This window comes from Ursus arctos, unplaced genomic scaffold (assembly GCF_023065955.2).
Source record: "Ursus arctos isolate Adak ecotype North America unplaced genomic scaffold, UrsArc2.0 scaffold_17, whole genome shotgun sequence".
In the NCBI taxonomy this organism is placed as follows: domain Eukaryota; kingdom Metazoa; phylum Chordata; class Mammalia; order Carnivora; family Ursidae; genus Ursus; species Ursus arctos.
Window position 1 is genome coordinate 16,489,552 of NW_026622841.1, and position 15,541 is coordinate 16,505,092.

A 15,541-nucleotide genomic window follows, 5' to 3' on the forward strand; every position below is an offset into this window, starting at 1 on the left:
TCAAAACTCTGGACCGAGAGTTTGAGACTATGGGCCTCTGCTGGCTCCGTAGGGCCGTTTGCACTGAAATGGGTGTTGCCATCGATGAGCACGTGGTATGTTTTCTCTCTCTCCCATCATATTGTTAGTGTCATCAGCTACTTTCTAGTTGGGGAATTTGTTCCCTGAGCAGCCCATTATCACTTCCTGGGAAGAAAATAAGCTTTTAAATATGCATTCTGTGGCCCAAATGTCTGTTGGCATCAGGAGGGATGAGAGGCACCTTTAACCCATTGGTGACCTCCCAGTAGGGGGATTTGAGGGAAAAGGGCAAACGAAGCGTCAGCATTGAGGACTTCTGGCTTGGCCGTGGGTTACGTCATGTTTTGGGTTACCACAGCTGCGGAGTTAGGGAACTTGGTCTGCAGAAGCCTGACACCATGTTTTCAGTAACCTACTGCCAAATCATTCTGCCCACCTGGCTGGGTCAGCCGTCCTCCTCCCGTTCTAATGTCTGTGCTGCCGCCCAGTGGCTGCCCTGAGTAATGCTACATTTCCCTGGCCTGCAGTGCACTCCTCCCTGATTGAAAAAGGCGATATTCAAAGAGCGCAGGCTAACCCCCTGGGGAATGGTTTCCTGCTGGCTCTTACTTCATTCAAGAAGACGCTTCTCTTTTGCTAATGAAATTGATATCAGACATCACTGCGATCCGTTAGGATATCTTCAGCGAAGACAACTGATCAAGGGGAAAGATGGATGAATATTATTCATAAATAACTTACTGTTGAGTTGCCTTCTGTGTCTGGGGGCTTCACCACAATTACTTGGATAATCTGGATTTTATTCTGCTCCCTAATTCCCAGCTCTGATTTTGACCTGGACCGTCTGGTGATCATGAAAGCATTTCTATTTGGCCCAGGTTTATAGACTGGGTATCCACAGTCCCCTACCCTCTTCTTAAAAAAAAAAAAAAAAAAAAAAAAAAAGTCTCTTGTATTCTATTTCATTTTTGCATTAAAGATCTCACTTGGGGAGTTTTTAGTAATGAAAAATGAGATTTTTCTATTAGATTTATTCATTTTCTGACTGTTTGGCCACGCCACATCTCCCCTCAGACACTTGGTTTCCTCGCCCCTAAATTGAGGGTGATAATTATTATCCCTATTCTTGGGATTGTTGTCAGAATGAAATGTGATACAATGGGAAAGCCTTTTCCCCACTGTGAAGCTCTTTGCAACTGTTGTAAGAACACTGACCTGCAAATCTCTCCTTTCCAGCTCCGCTCTTACTGAAAAAGATCCAAGCAGAGATGTACCCTGACCACTCTGGGAATGTAAGATTAAGCTGCCAGTTTGCAGAAATTCATGAAGATTCTACTATCTGGTGGACAAAGGATTCAAAGTCAATCGCCCAAGCGCAGAGAAGGTGCGATATTTGCCTGGTCACTTTTCACAGCTGTTGCTTGTTCCATATCGTAGTTCTTAAAGAAAATGATTATAGGAAGTAAAAAGGAAAACTGAAGCCGAAACTCCACACCCAAAGTACCCAAGACGTAAGTAACCGAAGACAGATGTCGAGACAGGGAAGGCCGTAGAGGGTTCTTACCTGAGCTCTGCCACCCCTGAGTTCTGTGGCCTCAGGAAGTCAGGAAACCTTTCATGATGTTTCTAGAATCAAGGGAACAGGTCAGATCATCTTCTAGCCTGAGGTTCTGTGGTCCCAAGATTACAGAGCTCTCTTCTGTATGCCTGTGAATTTGGCTGTGTTTTCTGTTTCATAAATTCCCATGAGCCTGACAAATTTCAACACTAAGAAGGTGAATCCAAAGGAAGAAAAAAAGGAAAATGACCTCTATACCATAAGGTAATAGAAAGTAGCAGCTTGGAGGGGGATAAAGAGCCAGGTCTGAGATGGAAACTGCTGTTTATTTCTGGGGCTCTAGGATGGAGAGGACAGGCGGAGGGGAGAGAGGAGAGTGAGAATCATTGCTGAAAGTTTCCGTGTGGAATGAACCTGACGAGCGGCTTCCTAAAGCACCTTGTGGGCAATCCATGCTCCTTCATGTGGACTGTGGACCTTGGGCTTCATCTGACTCACCTGAGGGCGGGGGTGGCTCATAAGATCACGTGGTTCAGTGGAACCCACTCTAACTCAAACAGTCCCAAGGTGCTTCTTTCTGCCAGAGGAGGTCCCCATTGAGCTGTCTGAATCCCGGGAGATGTTCCTGCCCCCTTCATCTCGGGACAAGCAGCCTGAAAAAGGAAGAAAAATCTGAGAGCTTTCTGTCTAATTAAATATGGCTGCTTGGAACATCTGTCTGGAAATTATGTCCCAAACTCAACTATGGCAGATCTGAGCTATAGTTTCTTTTCCATGACATCACTCCCGAAAATCTAACTGGCTTGTGATGGATGGAATAATGCCTTGCTGCCTAAAACGTTGCCATCATCCTGCCTGCCTTATGTATGGCTTAAGAATTATAATGGAGAATAAATGACTTGATTTTTAAATCAAGGCTGCTCCCTAGAGCTTTATAGAAAAGAAGCACTCATTATTCATTTAAAAAACTTTCTGTAGCTGTCAGCCGAGGATAATTAACCAGTGGGGTTTTTCGCAGTCTTGCTCTGAGCTCAGAATGGGCACCCGAATCTTTTGCGTCCCTTTTCCATTTGGGATGTCTTTAGAAAAGCTGACCTCCCTTTGGGGCGCATATGACAGTAGCAGGCTTGCCGTGTACTAGTGACACGTGGCCAGGCCTTTATGTTCTTAGCAATGTTGGCTTCATTTCGTCTTGACAGCACTGGCTTGGGTGCACTCATTTGTGTTTTCTGTGGTGACACTGGAGAATATTCGGGATTCCTACCTCCTCTGTATCTCGAGAAATCGTTTCTATTACTTCACGTGGCTTTTTAAATGTTACCAAATTTCTTTCACCCTTCATTCCAGTCCCTCCAAGAAGTATCTCACTGCCTTGTCAAAACATAATTTTCAAGAAGTTGAAATCTCTCCAGCAAGTGCAATATAAACATGTAGCAAAGATCTTTTTCAACTCATTCAATAATGAAGAACCAGTAAGATGGTAACGCTGTTCAAAGGAACATTGGAGGAATGGAGATTTATATAGTTAGGCAAACGAAATGCAATAAATAATACTTTTACAAATAAATACAAAACTGGTGAATATTTGACAGGTAATAAACACTGGGGATTATCTTTTCTCCTAGACGGAACTTATAAATTGCAAGTTAAAAATGCCTCGGGGAAAGGGGGCTGAATGTAAAGAGCAGAGTCACGCACAGAAGCTTTCTCCCATAATTAAATTTGCCTTGGGTGAGCCCGTGAAACCGTGACATAGAAGGGCAGGAAAAGGCCTCCAAGGTTCTCTGTCGAGTATCAGAGAATCAGGGAATTTCTCGAGCAGAAGAAAAATGTTCGCGGGGCAATCCTAGTTCGGCCCCCAGCCTTCCCGGGGGATCTTGACCTCCTCTTACAGGGACAGAAATGCTGCACTGACCAGCAGGCCACAGAGAAAAACACTGCCCCAGTCCTTCTGTGACTCAGTGTTTCCCAGCCCAACAGGAAATCTTCTGCTCATAACTGGACCTGTCCACTTTCAAACACGCATTCAGCATGTGTTCAGAGGCTCTGTCGGTGGACGATGTATTATGATTTCGTGGACTTTTTTTTAAGCCATTGGTACATGAAACATGTGTAAATCCGAGACTTGATGTCCCCCGAAAAACCAACTGATCATGAATACTTTGTGCAATAAGCAAGTGAGACAGTCAAGACAAGTGGAATTTGTGGTTGAACTGTGAACTGACCCCAAACTGAAACGGACAAACCTGGTGAATGTTTAACAACATTCAGAGCAAACCGCAACAATATTTAATGGAATTTTTTGGCTACAAAGTAAGTTTTAAGTCTGAGACTTTGGAATGAAGACTGGAGCATTAGCCATCATTCTCATTATCCCAGATTTGAGGGCAGTGATCACAGATCACTTGACGAGGCAGCATAATGAGATCAAGGTGAGGACTCCAGACTCAGGCTTTCTTGGTTCAAGTCCCAGCCCAACCCTCATCAGCTGTGTGACCTTGGCTCACGTGCTTGATCTCTGCATGCCCCAATTCCCCGTCTGTGAAGCGGGAATAGTAATACTACTTCTCTCATTAGATTGATCCATGCGCAACATGAAATAGACGTTTAAGTCATTAGCACAATGCCTGGCGAGTACCAAGTGCTCAACACACGCTAGCTATCGCTATCACCATCATCATCATCACCATCACCATCATCATCATCACCATCACCATCACCATCACCTCCGGTTTTTCTGTTCGTAGCACAGTGCCTGGAACTGAACAATGTTGACTGGGTGGGAGGGTGGATGGATGAATGGTATTCAGTAGGGGAGTATCCTATTTAAAAAAACACCCTCAGCCACGCATCGTTATTTACAACAGAGACCCTCTTTCTCTTGTCCCTTATTGTGTCTGTGTTTAGATTTGGGTTTGGAATCTTCAGGTTTCCTTCAAGCACAAAGCGCCTGGATTAGTAACATAATTGGGGTGAATTTGAGCAGAAATGTTCATGACAGCCCCCAGAACTCACGTTTCCGGTTCTCTGCTCTACTGGCGGCAGCCAACTCCCCCATGTTTCTGTATTCATATCGCATGTGGGAGGGAGGATGTTACACCAAATTCGCACCTGTTGTCCCCTCCCAGTTAAGTGAATTATTTAAACAACGTATCGAGGTCTTGTACTTTAGCCAGCCCCCTGGCCCAGCTCATGAGTGCAGGGAAGCATGTTTCTTTCTCCTTAAGTGTATTAGAAAAATCCAACCTCGGAATGATGAAGCGTTCAAATATTCATGTCCCCTATTGCAGTGCAGGCGACAACTCCCCTGTGTCCTTGGCCATCGTGCAAGCTGGGCAGAAGGACCAGGGCATCTATTATTGCTGCATCAAGAACAGTTATGGGAAAGTGACCACTGAGTTTAACCTCACGGCTGAAGGTAAGCCTCGGCTGCTCAGTTTCAGGTGAAAACCACGAGCTCTACGCACCCCCTCCAGTTCAGAATGCCCATGCGTACTGAAGGCACTCTCTCCTTTGTCTTCTTCTAGTTCTGAAACAACTCACGAGTCACCAGGATATGAAAGGTAAGCCAGTCTGAGCTGGATGTCCAAGGACGTGGGCACTCCATCAAAGCATGAAATAGCTCCTGGAATCAATGGTAGAAGCAGTATTCCCATCGACCAAGTAGGAGTGAGCGCAGGAATGACTGAGACAGGAACGACAGTTTATGAGCTAGCTCAAGCGAGTTGCAGGGCCTCTAGTGAGTGCGGTGTTTATGACAGATCAGAATGTAGCTTGCACTGGGCGAGGACACGCTGGCAGGGCTTTGGGGTAAGGCTTCTTTCTTCCTTTAAGTGTCAGACTTGCATCCAGCCCTTCTGCAGGGGGTTTCAGGGTCCGGCAATGACGCACTCTGTTTTGTGTCTTCGGTTTACTTTGCGGTTTGACTAACTGAGCCGATTCCAAAGACAGCCAGGTGTCGAGGAGAGTAACTCCAGTCGTTTGCATCTTAATGAAAATGAAAGATGGGCTTTGGTGCTTTCCTTTGGCGCTTTGGCACTGGTGCGGCAACCTCATAACAATGGCTCCTGAACAGTCACCTGCTGGGCCACCACAGAGGACAGTCTGGTGAAGTCTGTGCTTGGCATGTATTTCCTCTTAGGGAAACTTACCTGTCCCCACACACCTGCCCATCCCCACCCAGTGGTGTGCTGGGAAATAAGTTTAAGGACCTGCCCAGGGTAGGGGGTGGGGAATGGGACGGGACTGATTTGTTGAGTTTTCTCATTTCTGTGGCGTACTCTCACCACGGCCAATTTTAAACTGCCAGTGTGGCATTGAGAAAACATGGAGCCAGGACAAGATGCCCTCCGGCAGCTGGAGCGAGCCGGCTGCAGCCCACCTGTGCACGCACCCACCTGTGCACGCACCCACCTGTGCATGCCGCCCTCACCCACGTGACCACAGCTTTTAGCCCCTCATAGAAGCTTTGGTCACTTTTCGAAGAGGTGTGAGTAAAACTGATGACTCAGTTGATCTAGCATCATAATGAAATTTACCTCCGGTGCTGATTCTTAGATGAACAAAACACCCGAAATCTTTGTGAAGACAAGACAGTAAATGCAATTGCGATAGAGAACACCTAGTTCATCACAGGCAAGGCGCTGGGGTCTTGACTTAGAAGTCGTCTAGCAAATACGTATGATGATATTTACCCAAAACAGCAAACACAGGCTCTTTGCAAACCTATTCAAATGCTACGTACCTGTTTTTAGTGTGGTGTGTACTTGTATAATTTTAGATCCTTTTTCCATGTCTGCCCCCCATCTCCCTGAAAGTCTAAATATGCAAAAGGATGTCCTTCCTCCTTATACATGAGAAAACAAATGGCTTTGAGAAGAAGGGTTCTCTGTGTCAGCAGCTTCTTAGCATTGCTTGACCTTCACACCCCAGATACTTGCTATGACCTCGTTCATTTAGGTTGGCATAAACTTATTTTTCTAGGTTTTTTCCACTTGGGATGAGACCCCAGTGGGGATGAGCTGCTGATCACCTTATGGAAATGGTGCTGCTAGTGTGACCCTGTGATTCCAACTGGAGGGCTTGGGTCTAGACCCAATGATATCACCTCCTCCCAGTGTCGGAACCCCTGTGACTGGGGGGTCCAGTGACAGTGACTCACCAAGCTGGGGAACCCATACTTTCCTCCCCATCCCCTTGATCTTTCAGATGAAGAAGCCTCCAATGACTTCTTTATCACCTTTCTTATTTGGAGGAGTCTCTCTCACTAAACATTTTATTAGCTGAGTTCTCCAGAGGAGGAACAAATAACATTTTACAAGTCGGTCTCTAATTAAAAAACTAATAAAACCAAGCTTGTGGGAAAGCCCAAAATGACTGATGGTCCAAATAAAACACAAGCTAGCAAATTTAATGATAGCACAGAGGGCTTTCAAAGAAGAGTCCTAAGATTTATTTTTTTCCCTTTCATTGTTTTATCTTTGTTAAGTAGACATTTCTGTTGGAAATTATAGACAGGATTGTTAATTATACCCAATATAGTATTATATAAAAAATTTCACTTCTTATTTCTGAGCACATAGTCTGGAACAACTTCTGTGTTAAATTTGATGCATTTTTAAGTACTCCGTGCACTCATTTCTGTTAAGAATAATTGAGTTTCAGAAATTTGGGAGATTATGAAGGAAAATAAAATGGGGTAAATATAGCTTTTATTTATGGGGCTCTGGTGTGTATACACAGAACACTTCCTATATTCTTTAAGTGGTATTAGGGCCCAAATTGTTAACATGAAATTAATCATGTAACTAGAATTGGGAAGATTTCGGTTATATAAAAAAAGCATCCCTTCTTCATTTTGTGATCCGATTTTAAAATTTAACAAAAAAACCTATACTCTTCTCCATAAATTAAAATTTTTTTCTGGTTCTATCACTAAGGTTGAAATCTATGATACAACGATCTCCTTAAAATTTGCCTGGGAGGCACCTGGGTGGCACAGTCGGTTGGGTGACCGACTACTGGTTTTGGCTCAGGTCATGATCTCTGAGTCCTGAGATTGAGCCCCATGTCAGGCTCTGTGCCCTGCATGGAGTCGGCTTGGTTTTCTCTCTCTCCCTCTCCCTCTCTCCCTACCCTCCCACATGCGTGCACTCAGTTTCTCACTCTCTCTCTCAAATACATAAATAAATCTTAAAAAAAAAATTGCCTGGGACAGTGTTCCATGTGCCTGCCTGTTCCCCTGCTTCTCCACCCCAGTTCTCTCTAGAAAACAGGACAGAGTACTTGGCCAGAGGCTTCTGCTCGGATTTGTGAAATCTTGGAGGGTCTTTCTACACACTCTTCACTGGCACCTTCTGCCCTTTTCCTATATGAACCCCTCTGTCCCACCTCTCTCTCCCTTTCCTTCCTTCCTTCCTTCCTTCCTTCCTTCCTTCCTTCCTTCCTTCCCTCTTCTCTTCTCTTCTCTTCTCTTCTCTTCTCTTCTCTTCTCTTCTCTTCTTTCTTCTTTCGTCAATAACTAGGCCTACTCATTCATCCCCAGAGAGGGAGAGACAGAATCCCAAGCAGGCTCCATGCCAGTGTGAGGGACTCCATCTCACAGCCCTGAGATCATGACCTGAGCCAAAATCAAGAGTTGGACACTCAACTGACCGAGTCCCCCAAACACCCCAAGAATAATTTTAATCTCCTTATACCTTTAATAGCTAGTTTCAGTCATAGGCTGCTCTTAAAACATACGATCTGAAAATATTTTTAAAAGCAGAGAAAAAAAAAGTTTCTCTACACGTCTAAGTAGATATGTGAAGTGAGATTTTCACACGACCCAGGATTTCTTTCATCTTTTAAACATTCAGAAAGATGTCAGTTTTCATCAACTTTGAGGACTGGAGGGCATTTAAAAAAATCTAAACAAACTTACTTCATTGAAAGCCATCTTCTGGTCTTCCGTCTGCCCATCAGAAGGCTGACCTGCTCCTGTCTAGTTTAAAAGGGGGGCTCCTGATTGCGTCCATTGTCACCTGAAACGCGGAGGATCAACTCTGAAAAAAGCTGGTGCTAGAAAAAAATAACTCTACTTTCCTTTTTACAAATAAATCCAAAATAATAAGACTTTTCTTTTTCAGTGTCTCTTCAGACAGTTCCTTTTACTGTTTGGGTTTTGCCTGCCTATTTCCTTATTTTTCTTTTTTTTAAAGATGTTATTTATTTATTTGACAGAGAGAGAGAGAGAGAGGACCAGCAGGGGGAGCGTCAGGCAAAGGGAGAGGGAGAGGTAGGCTTCCCGCAGAGCAGGGAGCCGAACACGGGGCTCCATCCCAGGATCATGACCTGAGCTGAAGGCAGACGCCTAACCGCCTGAGCCACCCGGTGCCCCTGCCTGCCTATTTCCTACGTCTACCACAGACATCGTCAACACGGAAGGCAGTATAGCCCCCGAGAAGGCAAAAATTGCTTCTGAAGGAGGAAAAGCAACGTGCTGTGGTTGTGTGTGAAGCACACATGGTACATGAATGGATATGCACTACGTCTGTGGAATTAAAATTTGGGGTGGGGCAGTTTGAGTAAAAAGTCTAGAAAGACTCCCTTCAGGGGGCAATCATGAGAAAAAGGGTTGAGAAACATTGATCTATCACATCTTATCATTGGTCCCTCCTCCCTCCTCCACCCTTCACCTGTCTTTTCAACTTGCCTTTAATTACCTTTCGTGGTCCTTGTCTGCACTTTCCAGGTCTGTCTAAACATCTTTTCCTGGTCTCCCCAGTTTTGCTCCAACCAGTCTTCTCCCCTCTCACTGGATCCATGGGGCCTCACACGGATCTTCTTCCGTCCTCCTCGCTGCCTCGTCCCCTCACCTCCAGCCCAGTCTCATCTTTGGGAGGGTGGTTTCCCCTGTAGGCTCGACAGGCCAGCCTTGCCCCCGTCCGTGTGCGGGAACAGCCGCTAGCCAAGCAGCAGCACCGGGGCCTAGTCTGTCCCGCTAAAGGTGAGCTGTGTTTCAGGATGTGAAGAGATTGAGTTCAGCCAGCTCATCTTCAGAGAAGACTTCCTCAGTGACAGCTACTTTGGGGACCACCTGCGCGGCCAGATCGCCACGGAGGAGCTGCACTTCGGCGAAGGCGTGCACCGGAAGGCCTTCCGCAGCAAAGTGATGCGGGGCCTCATGCCCGTCTTCCAGCCCGGCCACGCCTGCGTGCTCAAGGTGCACAACGCCGTTGCCTACGGGACCAGAAACAACGATGAGCTCGTCCAGAGGAACTACAAGCTCGCTGCCCAGGTGGGTCCACCTGCCTGAAAGAGTCCCCTGGGATGTGAGAGGGACCCGTGATAGCCCGAGATGAAAGTCAGCCTCAGAATTGTTGGGAGTGTCTTCTTTGGGGTGTGGTTATAAGGGAGCCACTGGATCAAGCCCGAATGCCGGGAACCATGGCTAAGGTCTCATGCCAGCCGGATGGGACTCAGCCTGTGTCTGGAGGCCCCTCCTTGGTGCTGACCTGTGCCTAGGGAGCCCCATGAAGTTCTTGAAGGTTTGAGTCTACTTGGACACAGGATGTTATGGAAAGCGGGGGCTCCAAGCGACACGGGATGCCAGGATTCCCAAGCATCCCCAAGGGCATCCCCAAAGGAGTAGTTTCTGAATTGGTTTGGTTTGGTTTATGGAGGGACGTGGTGTATATTCAAAAGGTTCAGCATTTGCCCTATTTCCTGCCTTTCTGAGTTTGGGTCAATGTCCGCCTATAAGCCATGTAGGGAGATCGAGCCAAGACTCCCCCTAAGTTCCCATCTCCGCATGTTATTGAGTCACAGGATCTTGAGACAAGAAGAGAACATGGGCTTCCCTCCCTGCCTCCCCCTCCCGCTTCGGCCCCTGTATTTCACTCCTGACACCAGCACTGCACAAGCTTTCGGGAGTGCTGGGTCTAGCTCTCTCACAGACAAGGTGCCCTGCTAAAACTGTTACCTGTAAAACGAATAGGTTAGACTTCGATGAATCTCCTGGGTGCTGTCAAGCGCTAGCCATCTATGATTGTCTCAGATGTACTGATGTCAGGTGGGACTTGGGGCTCGTGAAGCAGCCTCTCTTCTGAGTATAGGATTTTACCAATTGCATTCCTTTCTCCTCCAAATCAACCCTTCTTTTTTCTATTCTTTCACTGCATACTCCTTCCATTTCATGTACCATCTGGTGTAGTCAGGGAGAACCTCCAGCATCCAGATTCCCTCTTGGAAAGGCCCTGTAGAGTGGAAAACAAAATCCAGTTTACGTTTCCGGGGCAAACAATCTTGTCGACGTGTTCACTACCCACAGCTCTCATTACACCCCTGAAAAAGAACGTCAGATGGGAGGGCTCACAGGCAGCCCAGCAGGCCCCGAGCTTTACCTGACATCCTGCCTGGGGCCAGTCCCCTTAGCCCAGGGTGAATTTCAGCCACGCAGGTTCTAGAACTTTTATAGTTCAGGACGCTTGGCCCCAGAGACCACTTGAGCTTTACCCAGGTAATTCCTTCATGCCTCAGAGCTCCTCTGCAAGCGGACGATTCTAGCTTGCAATACTTGGTGTTTCTGTGCCTCCAACCAGAGTGTGGATGGGTTTGGGAATCCATTGGCTTGACCCACATCAGGAAATCTGATTAGCTTTACCAGCAACTCTGAATTTCTTCTAACCACTGGTCTTTCCCATGTGTGTGGGTGATGTAGGAATGCTATGTCCAAAATACTGCCAGACACTACGCCCAGATCTATGCTGCCGAAGCACAGCCTTTGGAAGGCTTTGGAGAAGTGCCAGAGTAAGTGTGCTCACCCAGTCTTGTATGATCATCCCTGATTTGTGAGGACTTTGAGGGCCTGGAGGGGTGAGAGGGTGCGAAGGACCAGGAGGACAAGCATTTCACCTGGTCTTTCTGTCTGGGAGCTATGAGAACACACGTGGCTGCTCTCCTGTTCCTTACTAGGTTGCCAGAGGCTTACAGACAGATACTTGATGCATATTCTTTAAATCAACATATGTATGGATAGGTGAATGGAAGGATGGGTAGGTGGATGGATGGATGGATAGATGAATTCAATAAACGTATCATATTAAATAGAAAAGAAGTGGATAGCAAATGAATTGGATAAATGTATCATATTAAATAGAAAAGAATTGGATAGCAAATGAATTGGATAAATGTATCGTGTTAAATAGAAAAGAGAGAGTGTCTGCTTCATGGATATTACATTGTCTCAACAATAAGCCAGTAAAAGAGAACACAAGAATATCACAAAGCAATTACCTTAGGATGAAAATAAAATACGGTGCTGTGTCTAAGAAGAGTGAACTGGGTACCAGCAGTGGAGGAACATACTATCCATTTCCTGGAAACTTGCAGGGATAAATTACTCTGAGTACTTTTATCCGCTCATTGGCTAAATATGGATTGACCCAAGCAGATGTTTGGGTGTCTGGAATTTGTGGTTGCTAGTCTGCTTATCTGGTTGAGATCATTTGTGTTTGTTTAAGTGGAAAGAGAGAGGTGTGTCAGGGCACATTGGAAATTTCAGACGGAGCATCATTTGTGTATCAGTAGAAACTGGGAGAGGAAAGAAGGAAGGAATCATTGCGCACATCGACCCCATTAGCTCACAAAGGGGGAAAATACTCTCTGAGGTGGTGTCAGGCATATCATATAGAATATATGAAAGTCCAATGCTTTCTGCTCTTTGCCAACAAATGCTTAGCATCCTTATTTAGTTCACGAACATTTCTCAGCAACTTTAAGAAAAATTAACATAATGCAAAGAAAATACACAATTGCTTTTTTGTTAAATCCACTAAGACAGCAATCTGGAGTGAGTTCCGGTGTTATAGGAACTCGCGGGTTCTCTTTCTTCTCCAGCCACCTTTCCCAGTCTCTGCCCTCTTCCATTCTTCTCGAAGAGGAAGAGGGTCAACCGGGTGAGCTGCCGTCTACAACTCACAGAATCCCGGTGCCCTCGGGTCAGGCACACCCAAGTGTTGCATGACTCGACACCACAATTTGGGGACTTTCTAAACAAAACGACAGAAAATTATGAATCTAAAGATTGGTGCCGAGACTTGGGAAGGGCCTGTGCTTGGGAGGGACACAGGGACTAATGAGCGTCATCAGCACCCCCACATATATGCCATTGGTCGAAAGATCGATTAGGACATTTTGATGTGTAAACACCTTTCCCTTCCGCACAGGGGGAGAATTTGTGAGGGCATGAATGATAACATACGGAAGGATAGGGGTCCTCACAAAGGCATCTGCTCCTGATTCCATGTTCGTTTTACCAAAATCAGAGGATTCTGCACCGGGAAACACACACACACACACACACACACACACACACACACACACACACACACAGAGTCTTCTTAAAGGCTTCTACACTTGAAACCGTGTCAGAAAAGATGAACGCAAGTAGGACTTTAGAGGAGAAGGCACAGTGAGTGCGTTCGCGTATGTGTGCAGTGGGGATGATTTGGGAGTTTATCGGCCTCGAGATGCTCCAGGGGTGCAGGGACCACCGAGACGCTTCCCCCTGGCGTGGCGGTACAAGTGGAGGACAGAACTTTGGAGGGGACATCAGTGCTAGCCCCCAGAAGGAAGAAGTGCGAGAAGAGATCCAGAGGCTGGAGGCAGGAGACGTCGGAAAGGTGCTGCTACGGCCCAGGGAAAGGGCTGGTGGAACTTGATCACTGGCCGTGGGGGAGTTTGAGAAGAGAGAGCGGGCTCTTGTGACATTCAGGAGGTCGGTATAGTTAACGAAACCGATCGAGGGAATAAGACAGAGTATAAATCCAAGGCTTTTAGCTCAGAAAACTAGGGAGATGACGCAGTCGCTGGAGCAGGGAGGGGACCCAAGTAGGTGAGCGGCAAGGTGCGTAATTTGTTTCGAATATGCCTGGGCTGAGGTTTGCAGTCTCGGTGGCCCATCAGACCCCAGCAGACATGTGTTCATCTTGAGGCTGGAGCTGGAAGAGAAGGGAAGCGGCAAGCCGGTTTGGGGGAGCGCAGCGTGAAGATGGCTGTCGCAGCTGCGGAAATGGTGGCATCACCTGGTAGAATGTGCAGAACCGGAGGAAGGGAGGACCAGGGCTGGAGCCCCGAGGAACACGAGCGCACAGGGGCCAGGGGACGTGTTGAGGAGGTGTCAGCTGTGGCTCAGAAGCCAGCGCAGAGGAGCACCAGGCAGGAAGGGCACTGTCCTAGATCTGGTGAAAGGAGGAGGTCATTCCAAAGGGAGAAAGGGGTCAACGCTCGGGTGGTCCAGGAAGATCTGGGGCAACAGTTAAAAGCCATCAGCGTGAGTGACCTTAGCAAGCAGGGGTTTTTCTAGGACTTATTTATTTATTTGAGAGAGAGAGAGAGAGCATGAGCAGGACGGGCAGAGGGAGAGTGAGAGAGAGTCTCAAGCAGACTCTGTGCTGAGCTCAGAGCCCGATGCAGGGCTCGATCCCATGACCCTGAGATCACGAGCTGAGCCAAAACCAAGAGTCAGATGCTTAACTGACTGAGCCACCCAGGCACCCCAGCAAGTGGGATTTTTGTAAACGGAGAGGTAATGGGTCAAAGAGCGAATTGGAGTTGGGGCCAAACCAACGCATGGCTGCTCCCACAGTGAGTAGTAGGTAAGGCAGATTCGTGGCCATTCCTTGCTCAGTGACTGATGAATGGGAATAGCCAGTTGTGACATGGCATCCTCGCTCCATGCCAGAGTGACCGCGTTGCAGGAGGGGGAGGGGCAGGCAGAGCATCCCGGGGGTGGACCTCAGGGAGGAGTGTCAGGGAAGCTTCGTTTCAGTCAGGGTGGGGTGGTGAGAGGACCTGGGGGTAGGACTCAGATGGGCTCGTGGGCGTGTGTGAGTGAGCGGGGGTGGGGAGGACACTAAGTTATGGGGTACCAAGATGTAGGGGGTGGGGTTGTTAGCTGGCCCCCTCCCCCCTCGCCTCCCACTCTACCAGCTTATTTCTACTCAGTCTTTACAACTCAAGCCACGCCACACCGCCCGTGGGAAGCCTGCTGCCTGTCCTTATTAGTTAGGAGTTGGGAGCGCGGTGCGCCTCCCTTCCCAGCGGTTGTCCCTGCAAAGCAGGGGCTGTGTCTCTTTCATGTTTGCTGTCCCAGTGAGTTTTTGAGATCTGGTGTAAGCTACTCAGTAGAGGCTTATTTAATGAAAAAAATGGCAGGGTGAGTGGCGTGTCACCGAGGTGGGGCAGAGATCGGAGTTTGGGGCACACGAGGAGGTCAGTTTTGGCTGTGTTAAATTTGAGATGCCTATTAGACATCGATCGGAGAGAGTAGGAGTCTGGACATGTGAGTCGGTAACTCAGGGGAGAGGCCTGGACTGGGGATATAAATATGGACATCGTTGCCATACGGATTGTACTGCAAGCAAGGAGGTCACTAGCCAGTGTGGGCAGAGAGAGAAGAGCTTTCCCAGGGCACGCGGAATCTAAAGGTTGGGGGGGAACAAGGATCCAGCGAAGGAGACAGAAAGAAAGCAGCCAGTGGAGCAGGAAGGAGACCAGGAGGAAGTGAATTTCTGGAAGCAGCGGGAAGGTGCTTTGAGAGATCAGCTGTGTCCGGTGCCCCTGAGAGCATGTGAGACGAGGGCTGAGAGGAGACCGTGAGACTCAGCCACCCGGGTGCCGCTGGTGCCCTTGACCGAAGCTTCTTTAGTGGGGACGCCCCTTTGAGCGGGTTCCAGGGAGAATGGGAGGGGAGGGACTGCAGACAGTGAGTCTACAGCTGCTGTGAGTTGGGAGGCAGCCGTGAGTCAGTGGTTGAGGGGGCCGCGGGGTCAGCGTGCTGTGTAGAGCTGTTCCGGCGTGTTGCTGGGCCACTGGCAGCGATGGTTCCGAAGGGGAAAGGGGGCTGGAGAGGGGGGAGCACCTGCTGGAGCAATATCCCTGAGCATTAGAGGGGTTGGCCAGACCGGGGACAACAATGGA

General features: G+C 47.8%; 1 protein-coding gene and 1 long non-coding RNA gene across 10 annotated transcripts in view; one reads left to right on the forward strand and one right to left on the reverse strand.

Annotated features, from left to right (window-relative positions):
• ALPK2 (alpha kinase 2) overlaps positions 1-15,541 on the forward strand; it is a 124,827-nt gene that overhangs the window by 82,960 nt on the left and 26,326 nt on the right. For all 3 annotated transcript variants that reach the window (XM_044383048.3, XM_057313366.1, XM_044383049.3), the window contains 5 exons: positions 1,258-1,405; positions 4,870-4,997; positions 5,107-5,142; positions 9,583-9,857; positions 11,280-11,368. In XM_044383048.3, the coding sequence (XP_044238983.3) occupies positions 1,258-1,405; positions 4,870-4,997; positions 5,107-5,142; positions 9,583-9,857; positions 11,280-11,368 (676 nt within the window). The remainder of the gene's footprint in view (positions 1-1,257; positions 1,406-4,869; positions 4,998-5,106; positions 5,143-9,582; positions 9,858-11,279; positions 11,369-15,541) is intronic.
• Positions 1-15,541, reverse strand: part of LOC123000886 (uncharacterized) — a 77,066-nt gene that overhangs the window by 2,068 nt on the left and 59,457 nt on the right. Inside the window, exons 3-7 of one of the 7 annotated variants that reach the window (XR_006409256.3) lie at positions 10,542-10,815; positions 9,283-9,799; positions 8,502-8,601; positions 4,595-5,658; positions 1,586-2,232 (exon numbers count right to left, since the gene is read on the reverse strand). This is a non-coding gene — a long non-coding RNA (uncharacterized LOC123000886). Of the gene's footprint in view, positions 1-1,585; positions 5,662-8,080; positions 8,602-9,282; positions 9,800-10,541; positions 10,816-15,541 lie in introns of those variants that run through there. The other 6 variants (XR_008959794.1, XR_008959788.1, XR_008959783.1 and 3 more) reach the window with 6 other exon arrangements.